Raw genomic sequence first — 19,318 nt, 5'->3', positions numbered from 1 at the left:
AGAAAAACAGTGTACCTGAATGAACAAAAGTTTCTCAGGGTATACACATTTTACCAACCACTACTGTCAATGAATTCAGTTTCATCAGAAGTGTCAGTCTTTGCATTTCGGTTCCACATCTCAGTCTACACGTGGGTGCAAACACTGCACAAGTGTGTGCTCTCAATCTCAGCACATATACACCTCATAAATAAAGAGGATACCTTTCATAGTCCTGAAGGAGCCTTGAGGCTCAGTTCAGTTCAAATCAATGACAAAGCATCTCAATAAAGTATGGGCTGACTTAAGGGGGCTCTGTAAACTCACAACCATAAATATCATAAAGACCCGTACAGTGGTTTCTGCCATGATGCCAGCCTAGGGGCATTCTTAGTGGGTGCCAGGGTGCTGCTTTGCAGTTGTTCCAAATAAGTTTTAATATGTTTCTGTGCAGTTAAGTTGTTCTGGGTGATTGAGTCAAAAGAGTGCAAGACTATGTATTTATGATATTCCTGCTTCTAGATTTGACCCAGGTTCGTACTTCAATACGCTACCATTAGAAAAATTTGGGGTAATTTATTTTTTTATATATAGAAATTAATACTTAAACTGACAATAAATACATTTAAAGTGTTACAAAAATATGTATTTTAAATTAAGAAATGTTTCTCGAGCACCAAATGACTTCTGGAGGGTCATGTGACACTGAAGACTGGAGTAATTATGCTGAAAATTTGCCATCAAAGAAATACATTTAATTTCTCAGTACCAATTTCAGTAACGGGATTGTAACAATGATTGTAACAATTTTATTTGACTAGTTTTTCATTTAACTATTTGGGGGAAAAAATGAAATGAATGCTATTAGTAATTATAAGTAAATAATACATTAAAGCATTAGCATGCAGTTTAAATATTGTTCAATGAAGCAAGAATTTCATTAAAATGATCAAACGAAAAGTGATAAAAACAAAGAAACGATACACAGGACAAGTGGCATTGCACACACCTATTTTGACATCGGATTGTATTTGTCCTGTCCATTGCTATGGCTATTAAAATGCCAAACATTGCAATTTCAGATTCAGTTCCAAGGATCTGGTGAATTAATGCCTCTGATTGGCCATCGTGCGTGAAAGCAGCCGCCTATCAGCAGGTACCGTATTGACCCAGATCAGAAAGCGTTTAATTTTCTTAACTTAAGTATAGACTATTATAAAAACGGTAGCGTCATGCGCATGCGTATTGCATGTTCAATCTATAGGTGTGTTTCTTTACAAAGTGACATCGCCAACTACTGGCCTGGCAGCATATTACAACGTTTTTAGTTGTTTTCGCAGATCCGTGTGAACGGAGATCTTTTTGACAACGTTGTCTTCTGTACGGAAAAAACACAAAGGAAAACCTTTTCTGTTTTTAGTACATCGTTGTCGTGTAAATGGACCCTCAGTTGTCAATCAAGTAATTTCACTCAATCTCTAATGCAGCTGGTGTTAAACTCAATTCTCAATGGACTTGAGGTAGACAACACATCTATCCAAAGCCTTCAGGAGCCTCATCTCATTTTCACCAAGCAGGGGGTCCATGGTGTTCCATTTCCCTTTAGTCTGTGTCTTGTCTGTGTGTAAATAGATTCACATGCATGGAGAGCACGATGAGAGAATTGGTAGCAGTAATTATATTCATAAATCCATTAGTCCTTAGGCTGTGCATGAGATGTTCTCTCAAGTGACACTGGGAACAGACTGTCGACAAGTGTGTCTCTCACACTCACACTATGGAGGTGGTATGTGGTCCCAATATGCACATTAATTCACACTGACCCATACTGTTTTTCACAACTATATATTGTAGTTATTGGATAGACACCTTATATGTGCAAATACTCTACTTTTCAGCAAATTAAATAAATAAATAATAATGAAACAGCTTCTCAAACTTGGTATTGTGGCTTTATATATGTTCATACACGTGTTATTATTATATATTAATAACATTTTACCAAATTCAAGCTCAAATTAGTATTTTTTTTTCACATTTGAAATTGCACTTTATAAAAATTGTGCTTCTCTGCTCCTCAAGATACATTAAAACATTAGCCCATGTAGACATAGTATTTCTTGAGTTATGAAAATTATGAACTTATTCAAACCACCAGTTTTATATTTACCCTTTCATTGCAAACAAGCAGAGACTGCCTAAACTGTGTGGCACTTCGGTCAAGATTGAGGTGAATTATGAAGTTTTGCAGACAGTTTGATGATTATAAGGTTAGTCACATGCTCTTAACAGACAGACGTCAAAAGTGACCACATAAGACAGAAAATATGGAGATAATATCTAGACAACAATTGACAACAAAAACTGCATTGTCTGCATTTCTACATGAATTCTATGAAAGGCCTCCTCATAATGCCCATTCAATATTGTGATGTTGATATCATTATTATCTAGCTATGCTACACTGAGCTGAAGTGTAGGCTGAACAAGTGTTTTCCAGACACTACATCCAAAGTATGTTGTTTTCAAAAACATTTATTGCAATCAAAATGAGTCAAACATTACATTTCCAGGATTGTTCAAGCTCTAAATCATTAATGAGCTCAGCAATCCTTTAATCTTCAGCAATCTCAATCAGCATGATCATCAATGAGCAAAAGTTTCTTTATTTCACAAAAAATTCTTGAAAGTCTCTGAAAAAAATAGGACAAGAGAGAGAGGAGTGTGGCTTCTGCTCCTAATTTTGGACGCACTGCTCTTATTTTTTGCTAATTGCAGGTCTTCTAAACTGGGTTTCCATGCAGGCATTCAGCACACTACCACAACTGCACAAACTCCACCTAAAAAACCCTCCAAAATATAGACTTCAGGCAGAAGAAACTCCTTTAAAACCTACTCTAATGCAAACACCACAGTATGTTTGAACACTGCTCATATTCCAGATTCATATTTAAATATCACATGATATTTATCACTTTGCCAACTATTGATATCATTTCATTGTGCACAAACATATTGCCTATGCACGCATACAGTGGAGTGCTGTGCAACATTCTTATATGACATTTAAAAATCTCATGTTGAGAAAGAAACTCTAGTATTCCCTCCAGTAGGTGTCAGCATGTACTGTATTATTGCTCCATATTTTGAACTACGCTACCCACAAGCCTCTTCTGTTGCATGCCGGGCCATAATAAAAACATGGATCCAATAAGCAAAGGCTCTTGGGTGGTGAGTTGCAATTGCAAAACACACTATGTTCCAAGAGCAAAAAAATCATTCTTTCAAAAAAACAACGGTGTAATTGAAGCGGTAACTCACATCGAAAGCTTTATTGTGACTTGCCAGATATTGCATGGAGAGCTCATGAATAATCAAAACATGTTGTTGTAAAAACCGTTAGGAGGGTAGAGGGTAATGTGTGGGGCTAGGTGTCCATGTAAATAAAATAAAATAAAATAAAATAAAATAAAATAAAATAAAATAAAATAAAATAAAATAAAATAAAATAAAATAAAATAAAATAAAATAAAATAAAATAAAATAAAATAAAATAAAATTGCATTACATGTGGGATTTAAATGGTGGCTAGCAGACAAAAACAATCTAGCATTTAATTTGATTATGGCTTAAAAAAGAAAACTAGAGAAAAAAAAAAAACACAGACGTGTGTATGGAGCAAGTGCTGTTTTTTTGTTGTCTCACTAATTGCGTCATTAGGTTCTGCGCTCCTATTGGTTTTTGATTTGGTCCTTGTCAGAGGATAGGACACACACTGTGCCTCAAAACTTCTGACTCAGTCAGAATTTAATCTGAGGTAAAAATTTGATAGAAAAGGTCATTATCGGCTATCGGCGAATGTGTCAAACTTGTGATCAAAGACTGGCCTATAGGATCAGATTTTGTCTCAGACGGCAAAATCTTGGCAAAAAAAGAATTTACAGTGTGAACCCAGCTTTAGTCACCTACATGACTAATGATATCTGACTGCTTGACAGCTTCTACAGAGTAGACAACACTTCTTCGAGCATGGTGATAAAGCCGGAAAGCTTTCCAGTGCTTCCAGGTGGATCCCATGTAGATTAGATCTGTCAGGGGATATCTGATCATGCAGGTATTAACACTGCCTTCGACTTCATCATGGAACTCCTCTGACAATCAGGAAAATTTTAATATCATGAATACACTGAAGTACCCAATAGTTGAGGCAAATCTTACTGAAAATCTGCGTGGCCCCATTACAGAATTAGAAACATTGGAAGAAATTGGCTCCATGCAATCCAATAAATCACCAGGCCCGGATTGCTTTATTACAGAGTTCTAGAGATTTTAAATCTTCCCTATCTTCTATATTAGCAACATTATACAATGATTCCTTTAAAGTAGGCCATCTCCCATCAACTCATACTGAGGCTTCCATTTCCCTCATCCTTAAAAAAAGATAAGGACCCATTATGTGGAAGTTCGCGACCAATTTCCCTGTTAAATATTGACTTTAAAATTCTATCCAAAATCCTGAGCCTCCCCGAACTATATTCTGTAAACCCTGTTGCCAGGGAACTTTCATTTTCCCAGATTCCCTTCAAATGATTCACGGTGGGTTTTAAATATTTAGGGACATTTTTCTTTTCAGACTCATTTGGTTATCACTTCCCAGCTTTCTTTTGGTAGTAAAGAAAATCACATCAAATCCAGTTTTTTTCGAATACACTTCAAATATGGATTCAGTTTAGAAAGTATTTTGGACTACAAAGCTTCAATACATATGCCTACTTTAAATAACCAGGCTTTTTCACCATCTAGTTTGGAAGCTGAATACAGAACTTGGGCATGTAATGGTTTACTGTCATTTAAGGACCCGTATGAAGAGGGGGTGTTTTCATCTTTCTTATCTCTGTCTAACAAAAGTCACGTATTTAGATTTTTTCAGATCATACATTTTGTGCAGAAATTTCCCAAATCGTCCCCCAGAATACGCATTGGACAACTTTTTCAATCTTAAACCCAGTGATAAACATCTTATCTCAGTCATTTATAACCTAATTAATACTTTGATTCCAGATCCGTCAAAGCGTTTGAAGGAGACTTGGGGACAAGACCTTTCTATTCTCATTTCGGTTGACCAATGGTTATATCTTTATTTTATTTTTATTTTTTTAGACAAGGATGATGCTTGTATTGGGTGTAGACAAGCTCTGGCAGATCACGTACACATGTTCTGGCCATGCCCTCGATTGTTAACCTTTTGGTCCAATGTATTTGATACACTGGGAAAAGCACTTATTGTTGAACTCAGCCCCAATCCATTGCCGGCTCTTTTTCATTGATGGTCGCTTTTACCACTTTATTAGCCAGAATAAAGATTCTCCTTACATTGAGGTGTGCTGTGCTACTTCCCCTACTCACAATAGATGGATACAAGACATTTTTTTTCCAGTGATAATTTATGTTGTCCTGAAAAAAGGAAACCACAAAATAAAAAAAAACTAAGATTAAAAAAACGTTATTTGATTTAAAAAAATAATAAGGCAATGCTTTGTTGTTGTACAGCGATATGAACAGTTTTATACTTGATTTATGATGGTTACAAATGTAATAATTAAAAATAAAATGACCTTTTATGAATGTATTTGAATATAGCAGCATTCACGAGTTCACACTTATATATAATTTGAAGGGGTAAAGTTTAATGCGTATTTGGCGTGCTGTCCGGAGGGAGTGCTCCGAGCTCGGAGTTCGGCCCGAACCCAGAGTACTCCCCCCTATGTAAGTGCTTAGGACTAGAAGCGTGGAGAAGGGGTGGTGGAGGGATGCTGCAAAACTGTCAATGGAATGAGGTGAGACTGCTGAGTGTATATATACCGCTTACCATTGATTTCTGAGTGCTCTCCACTTGTGTTAAATATCTGTGTTAATTATCTGAACGTGCTCCTCCCGAACCTTGTTAATAAAACATCATATAAAATGTATTTTAGATGACAAAATTTGATTAAACCAAAAAACAGAATTTTGGATGGGGGAGGAAAAATGGTATTTCAAATCAATACAATTTCAAAAAGTCAAAACAAATGTATTTGTATAGCACTGTTCACAAAATAGTTTCAAATAAGCCTTACAGAAAACCAAGATTTTAATGTTTATATCTTAATATCTATGCATTTAGCATATTAGAGCTAGGTGATGATATTGTTTAAAGTTTGTGACGATTCAAGCAATCAAGCCAAGGTTATTGCAATACTACCGCAATCAAAGGAGAGCATCTTAGAAACATCCAACCCTATTCTTATTGGCCTGTTCTAAGCTCCATCGTCTCCTAAGTGATATTGTCAAACAGTAATTACACCATAGAGACACAAGCACCTATGGGTTTTCTTTGTTTGTTAAGAGAAAGAAGATGGAGGACGTACAATAATCTTACAGAATGAGTTTCCAAAAGTGTTACCCGAGAAGGTCTGGTTTGGCATTTATTCTCAGTGATTTGTACCATTTTCTTTAAAAGATGGATGAATATTGACAACGTCATAAAATATTTAGAGCATGTGAGGTTGTGGGATTTCCTGAGATGAGAATTCAAAATTGACCCACAGTTTCCTGAAGCATTCAATCCTTTTTCACTCATGGAAACCACATGACAATAGTGACTCCTCCTTCGGATAAGACGTTAAACCGAGGTCCTGACTCTCTGCGGTCATTAAAAATCTCAGGATGTCCTTCGAAAAAGAGTAGGGGTGTAACCACGGCATCCTGGCCAAATTTGCCCCTTGGCCTCTGTCTATCATGGCCTCCTAATCATCCCCATATACTGATTGGCTTCATCACTCTGTCTCCTCTACCAGTAAGCTGGTGTGTGGTGGGCGTTCTGGCGCAATATGGCTGCCGTCGCATCATCCAGGTGGATGCTGCACATTGATGAAATTAGTGAACTTTCTGACCCCTCCATAGACAGCAACAAAACGTATTCTCATCGCTTCAATACATTAAGATTGAACCACTGTAGTCACATGGACTGTTTTAACAATGTCTTTATACCTTTCTGGGCCTTGGAGGTGGCAGCTGTCATTCAGGGGTCAGAAATTTCATCAAAAATATCTTAATTTATGTTCCGAAGATGAACGAAGGTCTTATTTGACCATTGGTTTGGAACGACATGAGGGTGAGTAATTAATGACTGCAATATTATTTTTGGGTGAACTAACTCTTTAACTGTATATACAATATCTGAAATATAATTGTATATCAACCGAATTTCTTTCTTTTAATAAGATGTATCATTGCATTTTCACACATATAACATGCGACAGTCTGTGCAGATGGATGTGCTGTGTTTTGAACCGATTTGCTCTCTAGGGTATCTCAAGATTTGCCAAGACTTCGGTGCTGTTGAAAGGGAGTTGGAGTGTCTCCAAAGAAGCACCTTGATGAACAGATGCCAAGAAAAGGTTTTATTTATAAAAAAAAATTAAAATAAAAAAGCATTCTGTCTAAACTACAAGGGGGAAAAAAATGTATAGGCTCCGTTACTGTTTTTTAAAGAAGTTGCAGAGTTTATAACATCCATCCATTCATACATCCATCTTATCTGTCAGTCTGTCTGTCTGTCTGTCTGTAAGTTGCTACATAAGGACTACAACAACTTCCACAAATATCTAAAGGTAGGGTAGGCAATTTTTTTATGTTATTTCTTCGGTCCAAAAGCAATGATACCAGCTTTGGAGACGCTCTGAAGAGAGGGTGGGATCTCATGCTTTCAAAGCTAGCTTGCTATTGCTAGCATTCGAAATTGCCTACCCTACCTTTAATTTATGTTCTTGAAGAATCAAACAACCAGTGTATTCCTTATGTAGCAACATCTTAACAACTTGCATAAAAAAAAAAATCTGCATTGCATTCCAGAGGTTACCCAAGATGAAATAGCCTGCCTGGTTGGCATATATTTTGACGTCATTATTGAATACGAGTAGTACAGCCTCCTACTCCCACTCCAACTTCCTGGTTCAATAAGAAGTATCTTAACACAGAGGAGAAAACAGAGCTTGTCAAACCTTTAAGAACCTGCAATCACCCTATGTTTCATTCTGTAAAGAAACAATAGCTTGACATTTTATTGCTTAACTGAAAACACATGGCATAGAGAAGAGGAAATCATATAGGCAAATTACTCTAACGGCCTCTTAACCACACCGCTGCACACTGTACAGGCATCTGAGGCCTGAGCCAATGAAAACATAGAACCCAGCAAGGACACTTATAGCTCAGGGAACCGAAGACCAGTCCATGCTCACTAGTTACTCAGACTGAGCATATAGAATAATCTGGCAGATGTAAGAACTGCTAGTGTGAGATGAAGAATAAAACTAAGAGCATGAACAAAACATTATTTTAAAGCACAACAAAGCCAGTATTTTACACAAAAGAAATTCCAAATCCAATCCCATCATTGACATTCAAATAGACTGTGAGAATGCATTCTATTTAGAAATAGGACATCATCATGGGTAATCTTGAACTGTATTAGCTAATCAATAGCATATGAGTGGCACAAATCCAAATCCAATCCCTAGGTATGACGCTGTATTACGCAGTAACACAACAAACTGCACAGTCACAGCAGGTATCACAGAAACATCACTTACAAATCCCTGCAGAGAGGATCTGCAAGGCCATTATTCCTTATCCGAAGCATCCAGCAAAAATCTTCAGCCATAAACACACTCAGCTGTAGTAAGGCCAGGCTTGATGAAAGAAACCAGGGCTATAATTTCTCTGCTCCCTTCCCTTTCACTGCCATCTTCCCTTCTCATCTCCAACAGTCAATACAAGGGGCCCTGCACGCAGCTCTGTGACTGAACCCATTATGATCTCATGGTTTACCATTGGGCGAGAGCTATTCCCAGTGGGATCTGATTGGTTGGTGAGGTGGTTGGGGGCAGGGCTGATCAGATGGTTGTGATCTGAGCACTAGAGACATGGACCCAGCTGACTTGCATGGATGCTTTTGAGGAAAAGGCAGTAGTGTCATGTGCTTTTAGGTCTTGTGTGAATGCTTCATTTGAAGATAATGAATGAATTAATTAATTAATAATTCATTCATTTATTCCATTCATTCTGGGAAGAAAACTGGGGGAAACCCCCCATACATATTTAAAGAAATCTCATATATTCATGCTCAAAATTATAATTATATGTAATTTATAATTAAGGTCGGTATTTAATATTGTTCCAGATGCTGAACAAATTGTTGTTTTGCAATTATATCACATTCAATTAGATCATGTAGGTATTGAAATGTTACTGCTAAACAGCTAATAAACATATAAATACATAAATAATGCTATTATTAATAGTTATTACATTGACATGAATATGCTTATATAATTTGGCCCCACCACTTGAGAAGGTAATCTATCACCCTTTTGCATCAATTAACTGGAAATTCATCTAGGCTATATCACATTAGCAATGCCATACAGAAGGCAATTCTCACCACAAAACTAGAATACACTGCAAAAATGCCAATAAAACATCTCAATACACTGAACTTATAAGATAAGCAGACTTGATATTCCATTCTAAGCACAATTGCAAGAAAACTCCTTGGAGGACAATTATATTGCCTGTTTACGTTGAGTAAACAAGCTAGAATTAGCCCACACTGCGCTAACTGCAGGGTGATATGTAAACAGCAGGCAGGGTCATTTACATAATGCTATATCATGCATAAACTGTCCAGTAGCCCTTTCAATAAATATCTCAGCATTTTCTATCTGCCTTAAGGAAGATTCTGGAAAACAGGAGATAGAGAATATATAGATATATGATTGAAATCTTTGATGGTGTAAAGCATGAAGTCAGCATAGGGTTATTCCTGGCAATCTAAAGCCCCATTCACACCGCCAGCGATTTTGTCGCTGTATGTCACTAGTCTCTGTACTGTGAAGTCGCTTGTGGGCATTGCTAGTGCTGTCGCTCTACTGTTATTGGTTGACTGGACGTCAAAATACCATCAAAAGTGATACAACTATATCATTTTAATTTGACTAGAAATTATAGGCTCAAAAGAAACAGAATGTTGTTGTTTTTATATTACCATAGCAGTATTCAGTGGATTAAATCATTTACTAGATTAACGATCGTACTAATATTTACTTATTGATTTAAATGTATTTTCAACCATTAAACTATTGAGCTTTTATATTGACGGGTTACTGGCAAATGCTGCTCATTTCAGACTGAAACTTGGCACTTTGCATGCAGACAGCTTGCGGTTCGGTGATGCACTGGATTATGGGCTGCACACTTGTGGAATGGATGATACCACTCTGGAGTCGGTAGCACATATATTTATTTTATTAAATTGCAAATCTACAGCTGTGAATATTTTACAATAAGGCTTATGAAACATTATTACTTAGCACCCTTAACCATAGTAAAATCAATGTAATGCAAAGCATCATCACAGCTTTTTTATTGAACCTTGAGGTTTAATATGTTTTGTTTTGTCACCTCTATTGATAATTGCAAAGAACTGACAAAAAAACATACATGTAAAATTTTATGCATATGTTGACACTGTGAACCCTCTCATTTTGACAAGGAAGTTGAAATCTATTTATAGATGAGGTGTGTGATGTAAAAATACATCACACACCACCTCATCTATTTTCCTTTCTCTAAACACTCTACAATAGAGTTGAGTACCGATTACAGTTTTTTACAATCGCTATGACAGTTTTTTCAATACATTTAACAAGTTTCCTAAACTCTTAACACGGTTAGCACAACATCCGTCTTTGTAGGCTATACAATTAACACATTTATTGTTGCTTTGACACAAAATGCATACAGTCAACACAAATTTAAAATGCTTGAACTTCTTTTACACTCAAGCTCAACCAAGACCAAAACAATGTAATTTTACAGTCAAATTTACAAATGCTTTCACACTGTATGTCAGAACAGATAACATCATGTTCTAAACATAACTTATAGGCTAAAGTCAAAGTGAACAGCTGTGCATATTGTGAATTGAAACACAAATATATGCCCTGTATTGTATTCCATTGCTACTGAGAAACAGCTTATTGAAGTTTTGCACATATATAAATTACAGCTGATTCCCATCCAGAAGCACACTCGGGTATTGAGGTTCTTTCAATCGCATGATCAAATGTTCTAAAAGAGGACTCTAGGCTGATCTTGTGTGGAAAAGGAACAATATGGAGCAACACAAAGAGAGAAAGAAAAAAAGAAAGAAAGAAAGAAAGAAAGAAAGAAAGAAAGAAAGAAAGAAAGAAAGAAAGAAAGAAAGAAAAAAAGAAAGAAAGAAAGAAAGAAAGAAAGAAAGAAAGAAGCCTACACGAGGGAGAGGAAGACGAGGACCAGGACAAGGGAGAGGAGTTGGGCAAGGACCAGGACAAGGGAGAGGTATATGTTACAGTAATGTCCTTTTGCAAATAAAGTCTTTACTGCAGGAATTCTGTTTTTCATAAACTGTACAGAAAGCTACTCTGAGATGGTCATGCATTTTTTGTATTGAATTTCTGCAACAAAATGCATGTATTTACTAAACCCAACAAAACAAAAAATGTAGATAGGCTTCAAAAGAAACTACAGTGCAAAACACAATCTATGATCAATACAATAAACTGTCTATTGTATAAGGGCAGACCTGACACATAACATAATGCAGTTTCTGTAAATTCAGCGGATGTTACTGTTCTTTTTGTCATTGTGTTATGATTGACTAAATGTTCCTGTTGGAAGAGAACATGTGTTAGTGTTTTGAATAATTATTTGATTTTGAAACATGTTTGCAGTGTTTTGTTAGATATAGTGTATTGTGTTAGTGTATTATTGTATTTTGAAAATTAGTTTTGGAGTTTAGTTTACAATGTGTGATTTTGTGCATGAAATTAACCGTTTTGCCAATTATGTGTTTTAGGTGTGTTGGTGCGTTAAGAGTTTAGGAAACTTGTTAAATGTATTGAAAAAACTGTCATAGCGATCGTAAAAAACTGTAAAGGAGTTTTCTCACTTGAGTCCTCTGTAAGAACCAAACTAAGTGGTCCAAGAAGTGAACCAAGTGAAAAAGTACCCAGTCTCTTTACGTTCACACTGTCCTTGTTCCTTAAAGAGGGTCTACTTAAAGGGATACTTCAGGATTTAGCATTAAGCTTTGTATCAGTAGAAAACCTGTAGTATTTTCAAATTACCGTGCTTCCCTCCCTCATATCCCCCTGAGACAAGAGATTTATATATTTTTTGTCTGTAAAAAATCCTCCGATGATGCAAAAATTTTGCGTCATCTGAGGCTTTTTTGGCCAGAGGCTAAAAACTACAGCCAGTAGAAGGCGCTAGATCCACATGTTTTCAACCCGCCCATAGAGGATGGGATCTGACTCACAGAATGTACAAATAGCGTCAGCCATCTTTTATTTGGAAGCTAAGCTAACAGGTTCGTATTCTGTGGAGAAAGCTGAGTAGTAGGGGTCACCATGTCCGGCCGCCGAGAGCGTCCAAAATGTGCGGTATTCGGCTTTTGCTTTCTGCAGTCGCCATTCATTGTTTACATGCACACCTTTTGTTTCAATCTAACTGAATTCATTCTGATTGGTGAATCTGAATATAGTGTTTACATGAACGCTAAACAAGTGATGGGTTAATGTGCGTTTTAACATGGCTAAGAAAATTCCCGCTCCTCAGTGAGAGATACGAGACCGGTGCGTCTCACAGGTGCCGCTCATCAGTAATCACGCCACTGGCCTCTTGTCGTTCTCCCGCGGCCCTCAGTCTCGTCCTGCTCGCCACAGTAAAGATAATGAATGGCGACTGTAGAACGCAAAAGCCGAATCCCGGACATTTTTGGCGATCTCGAAATCCTGGGCAGACTTGTCACGGAGACTCACTAGTAGCCTAGCCTTGTTGTTTAACTGCTCTCTTACCGGTAGGCGTGGCTTGGGAGTGGCCTCGTAGGGCAGCAAAGCAAGTGCATTCTGGGAGTTGTTGTCTTTCATCCACATGAGCCACAAATACATTTGCTGGCTTTTCTCAGTCTAGAAGGCTCCAAATTCAAAAATAATTTCACATTTCAACTACATAAATGACCCATTTTAAATACACATTCATCTTTCCAGAGGTGAAGTATCCCTTTAAGTAGGAATGTGGTCTCAGACCTGTTTGTGTTCATACTGTTGCTGCTTTGATCTAGCAGTTCAGTGTTTGATGGCTGACCCTATTACCTTCGAAATTCGACCCATTCACTGATTAAATGTGAAAGTACCATGGATGGACTCTCCTCACCTGAACCATCCAGGGAAAAAGAATGAACTGAAGGAACCATTGTTATTTTCTGCTTCAGACTCTGGTAAATTCCCATGATCTTATCGGTTTCATACACTGTTAATTCATTCCTTCTCTGACTCTTTCCAAATCTGACAGATCCTAATTTGTAATTAGTCATGGTCGGAAAAGAGTTTGGCTTTAAAAATAAAAATAAACTGAAAGCTTTGTGGTCCAACAATTGTTCTATTAAACAGCATCTGAAAAATATGCTACCTATTGGTTATACCGCAAGTCCTATTTCAGAGGCAACCTGGAAAATAGTCCACTTGGACTGGGTCAGCTATTTATAAATGCTGTTGAGAAGAATATCTAGCCGGTGTGGCCAAGTGTGCTGGTCGGTTCTTGTTCTTTACACTTTACTGCTCTTCACTGCACATCTAGCTAACAGTTAACAACAAAACCTGCACCTTTGACCTTTTACCCTTACATAAACAGCAAGTACCTTGCTTTTGGCACATTCAACCATTCAGAAATGTTCTAACCTCGGAAAACCAAGTATTTTGTGCTAACTTCCTTTCCCTTCAAAGTGCTTTATATGTCAAACGAAGTGAACTTCAAAGTTATTTTAAAACATAAACACATCATTGTATAAGACTTAAACCTGCTTGAAAGCTGGTTAGGACAGAAGCTTGCCAGAATGTTTGGATGTGTATGTGTGTGTGTGTGTCCATCTATATGAAAGAGGTGTTTTAAGGGTTTTGGGTACTAAAAGAATCTTTGGAGCCTTCAAGTTTCCTCTGCTGGCCAGCAGCTTTGGTGGGACTGATTGCTGGTGATGAGCATGTCGAGGACTTTGGCAGAGGGCATAAAGACATCCCCTGGAGATGGCCATTGTGCGAGTGACTCCCTCCGGATCTGAGAACATACCAGATTCCGGCACATCTCGGCATGGGTCTAATACACTTCAATCTCCAATTAGAGAAAGAGCAATCTACTGCTGGGAACAGGGCAGAGCTCACTTTCCTACAACCTAAAACTTTATTTGCTAGGTTTTATATTTAAAAATGATTCCTCGTTGTTTGGTATGAGTTTGTGTTTATAGAAGAAACATTCAAACTTCTTGAAGACTTGGCTACATTGATTTGGATTTGGATTACTGTAGTTGTGAGGTTCAGTAGTCATTAGAGAGCTGATTATGAAAGACACAGCTTGAAATGAATAACAAGCTGGGGTCCCATATGAAAGGTGCCGTAGGGGATGAATGTGAGAAACAAAGAAATGTCCTACACCCTCAGTTATTTTTAGACACGCTTATTGAACTGATTTAGATCATTGCCATGGCGCTCACAAAAATGTTCCAAGCACCTTGAGCATCAATGAAATAGACAGCATCACTCGTATAACCAGCATGGCGAATTCTACACAAACCTCAGCAATTCATTCTTAAAATATTAGAAGTTTTTGTTTTGTGTTACATTCAGAAGTGACCCACAACATGGCAAGCAAATAATGCCATGCTAGAAAAACAAAAAAATATTGAATAAGGCACCAGAGCACAAGAAAGGCAGAGAACCAAATATTAACTGTGTCGACTGGCTGTGGAAGATATTATCTTGGGAAGAGCAAATGTTCAACTAATATTAGACATAACTGGGTCAAGTATAGTTACTTCCCAAATGTGTCATAGAACCTCCTGACTGCCTGATTTTTTCAAATATATTTCCTAATATAAAGATTTGATTTCCTAGAAAGTGTTCAATCTATGCAGACGTAATACATAAACGTGAGTTTCAGTATAGTCAAATAATCTAGTTCAATGATATCATCTTCAGCTGCAATTTGGTTATAAATCAATAGATCAAACCAGCCAAAAGACAAATGTGGAATCAGCTCAATGTTGAAAACTTACCGAATCAACTCTTAACCGAATTAACCTCACAGATATAAGTCGATATTTCATATTCTTGCAGGTGAACATTGATTTGCAACGTGATGTGCAACAACCTCATATAAATGACACATTATTTACATTCAAAATCACCAAAAACGTAACCATTTGAGCACTTCAAAAACATTAGGCTAAACTTGAATAAATTAAACAGCTCTGACACAAACCAACACAATATAAGCACCCATAACCCTTATGGCACAATAACATAAAAAAAGACTGAAGGTTAATATTAAACATATATATACCCTTATTTCACAGACAAGGCTTAAGGTAGTCCCAGACTAAAATACATGTTTGAGCTGTTTTAAATGAAAGCAACTTATCTAAAAATATGTCAGTGCCAATGTTTTGTCTCTAGATGCACACCAGTTATGTTTTGCTTCTTTCTTTTTTCTAGGGCACGTTTATAAAAGCTACTTAAAACCCCCTGGGGTCGGCAATCACGCCGGCGTGATTTGCGTGTTTTTTTTCACATAGCAGCTGAATAAACTTAAAATACTCTGTCATTTGTGGTCATACAGACTTAATAAAAATGAAAAAAGAATCTGTGAGATGTCTACTTTTGTATGTGTCCACTTACAATCAAAACAAAACGTTGTGCTTTTGTAAAATAAAGAAATTAAACAGGGTGTGCTTTCTGCCTCTCCGTCTCGTGAACTTTTTTTTCTTGAGCACGTCTCTAAACATTAAAAAAACTCAGCGAATACTTGTCACACATTTGTGAGCTCTATATATTTATAATCATTTAAGTGTGTAGTTTTAAATTATCTGATTCAAAACGAAAACAAATATTCTCTGTTTAAGTAATTTGTATAAAACCAACAAGATATTCAGTTTCTCTAACCCTTCCTCATTAGTTTTAATGTGACCACACCCACACGCGCAAAACATATAGAGATGCAAATCGTCCATGTGTCGCGCGAACGCCCCCATTACCTCAACAACAAAGCGCCAAACTTTATCAGTCCTCTGCAGTCGTCGAGTTTGGAAGACATGCTGTGAGATTATTGGGTTTACATCTGAAGAAGAAGATCGCGATTTGAAGACAAGAACGATTTTAAGGTAAGAAATAATCCTGAATTATATTAGTTAGTGTTATTGTTGCATAAACTTCATATTGCCATTGAACTGTTGCTCGATGCTTCAGTGAATGTCCCCTGCACGCGCTGTGAGAGTTTGAAAACGCAGTCGCGCGACGTGCGTTTGAAAAGCAAACCATGATTTTACTCCAATCTCATTTCATAACGTCATATCGATGTAAACATTTGAAGTAACATATCATAATCAATATGTTTTTCTCTAGTGTAGTGTTACTGAAGTGTTCCTTTTTAACTATGCCTGCTATAGGCCTACTGTTCTTATTATTTGATTCAGCCCTGCTGCAAAAAATACTTTCTTAGTTAGTATTTTTGTTTTGTTTCCAGTCCAAATATCTAAAAATTCTTAAACCAAGAAGTGTTTACTAGAGAAGTAAAATGACATAAGAAATTCTATTTTGTTTTAAGATAAAAAGAAAGTAATTTAAGTAATTTTTGCTTAAAACGAGCAAAATTATCTGCCAATGGGGTAAGCAAAAAAATCTTGGTTTCCATTTGAATTAAGATTTTTTTTCTCGTTTTCTATTCGAATTCAGATTTTTTTGCTTACCCCATTGGCAGATAATTTTGCTCGTTTTAAGCAAAAATTACTTAAATTACTTTATTTTTATCTTAAAACAAAATAGAATTTCTTATGTCATTTTACTTCTCTAGTAAATGCTTCTTGATTTAATAATTTTTAGATATTTGGACTGGAAACAAAACAAAAATACTAAGTAAGAAAATCATTTTTTGCAGTGCAGGTATATGCCTACAAGGCACAACAAATATATATATATATGTGTATATATATATATGTGTGTGTGTGTGTGTATTTTGTAAATTTTAAAAAGGAATTTTCACCAGAAATCTAAAATGTATTCCCACAATCATGCAGCCCTGGTTTCTTCTTGATATCAGCATGCTCACAGCTTTTTTATATATATATATATTTTTTAGGTAGCTACCCGTCCTGCTGACTTCAACATGAGCATGAGGAGGTAAAGTGAAAAATCAAACACCTTGGAAATGACAGGTATGCACTATGTTTCAGGAAAGGAAAGGTGTGTGACTGGTTAAGTCTCTGTCTTTAGTTCAGTGTGTTAAATAATGTGCTTTTTGCCATTTGTTGTGTATCTTTGGATGATGTTGTGTTGTAAGTAAATTCAAACAATCAAAAAGCCATTCTTTTTTAAATCTCCTCATTCTTTGTGCAAGGTAATGTAATGATAGTGCCTGAGAGCTCCTAATAGGGCCATTATGGGAGGCTCTTTGTCTCTCTCAGGTGTGAAACACTCAATATTCATGGTGGTTAACGCCTCCTCGCATAAAGCTTTCTTACACAAAACATGTCATACAAATTTTAAATCAATATATTGTCTTATCTGAATGAGTATTCAGGATGATTTTCACATAGTTTTGGAGCAAATATTCTAGGCTACGTGATACAATTTTCAAAAGCCTTGCGACGAAATAATTAGTTTGTCTTTCATGACATTATTTCAGTGACTTTTTTTTTGGTCATTTTCACAAACCACGCATAAATGTTATTATCTCAAAACTACAAACTTTTACATACATGCTGCTGACATATTATTGTAGCAGAGTTTGTGCTGAATGCAGTGTAATAATACTTTAGTCATGAAAATGTCACAAGTAACAGAAATAAGCACAAATGTTAGAGCATGTCAGAACACCTCCAGGACCCAGAAAACACCTCAGACCCCTGAGGGTTAAATGTCCAAATTAAACTAAGGTGTAATCCTGGCTTAATCAAAGCCATGTCTGTAAAACCAGGCCTTAGCAATATAGCAATATATATGACCAACAAAATCAATTCCAGCAATAACAGTGTTTTACCTGTGTGACTGGGTAACTCAAGCTTGGGTTCACATTTTGGAAGAGAGCATTCTGAAAATAGAGAGACAAACAGTGAAAGAAAGAGGTTAGATAAAGTGCACCCTAAATCGTTTTTTTAAATCATGAAACATACAGTACTAGCACAGAATTGAAGAACACACATTGCATAAGTGTGACAGAGGAAGAGGAATGATCAGAAGAAATCCTAATGTAATATTAAAAATTTGCTTTAAATCTATTTTGATTTGAATAATCGGACTGACACTATCTTAAGTATGAAGTCATTTTTTGTTCTGCAGCATGTCAGGTTTGAGGGATTAGTCGAGGACTCAAGGACGCAGATTTTTGACTTTTTATTAATTATTAACCCCTTAACACCCCCCTTTTTTTAAATAGACATGAAAATGCACATTCTGAATTTAAATGGTTGTAATTCAAGAATGCTTTGGATTATAGATGTAAGATAAGTCTTGTTTTAAAGAAGATATTTGTCAGATTTTTGTAGAAGTGAAATAAATTAAGAAAGTTCAACAGAAAAAAAGTTATTGAAGTTTGAGTTTATGAAAATGTACAATGTACATTGATATTTTATATCAAATATATATTTTCAAAACCTGGAGGACTAAAAATGCAAAAAAATCAAAGCCAAAAATCTGAACAATTTGTGTATCTCAAAAAATAAGCTTTCAGTAAGATTTTGTTTGGGCGCAGTACCAAACTTTTTCACTAGTTGACATAACTGCCCATATAAGGGCACCTCTATTTCCATATGTTGTTTGAGTGATCTGAACCATTATTTTTACAATTTTCATACAATTTATGAAGTAGGCATCCTATTCAGAAGTATAGGATGGTTTGGCAAAAGTTTGGCAGATTTTAAAATGAATTCAACCTCTAAGAAACACAAAAAGAACACGTATGTGCATTATAGCTCGCTGCCACATCACAGATGGTGAATCCATTATTTTTTTCTTTATATTTAAAACATTTTCAGACCTTTTTTTCTAAAAGAATTGAATGGATGCTATCTTTTGAACTCTTGGCATGAAAACAAACTGAGGTTTTACCATTCTTTCATGATTTTTCATGTTCATCACTATTTCAAAATAAAGGTCTGAACATGCCTTAGGAGTATGAAAATATTCTTGTTGCAAATTGATAAATTACGGCT

General features: G+C 36.3%; 1 protein-coding gene across 2 annotated transcripts in view; it reads right to left on the bottom strand.

Annotated features, from left to right (window-relative positions):
• triob (trio Rho guanine nucleotide exchange factor b) overlaps positions 1–19,318 on the bottom strand; it is a 153,017-nt gene that overhangs the window by 119,687 nt on the left and 14,012 nt on the right. For both annotated transcript variants that reach the window (XM_079626370.1, XM_079626371.1), the window contains exon 2: positions 18,148–18,198. In XM_079626370.1, the coding sequence (XP_079482496.1) occupies positions 18,148–18,198 (51 nt within the window). The remainder of the gene's footprint in view (positions 1–18,147; positions 18,199–19,318) is intronic.

The sequence above is a fragment of the Phoxinus phoxinus genome (genome assembly GCF_949152265.1).
Source record: "Phoxinus phoxinus genome assembly, chromosome: 10".
NCBI lineage: Eukaryota > Metazoa > Chordata > Actinopteri > Cypriniformes > Leuciscidae > Phoxinus > Phoxinus phoxinus.
The sequence above is the reverse complement of the archived record's forward strand: the minus strand, read 5'-3'. Positions and strand labels throughout refer to the sequence as shown.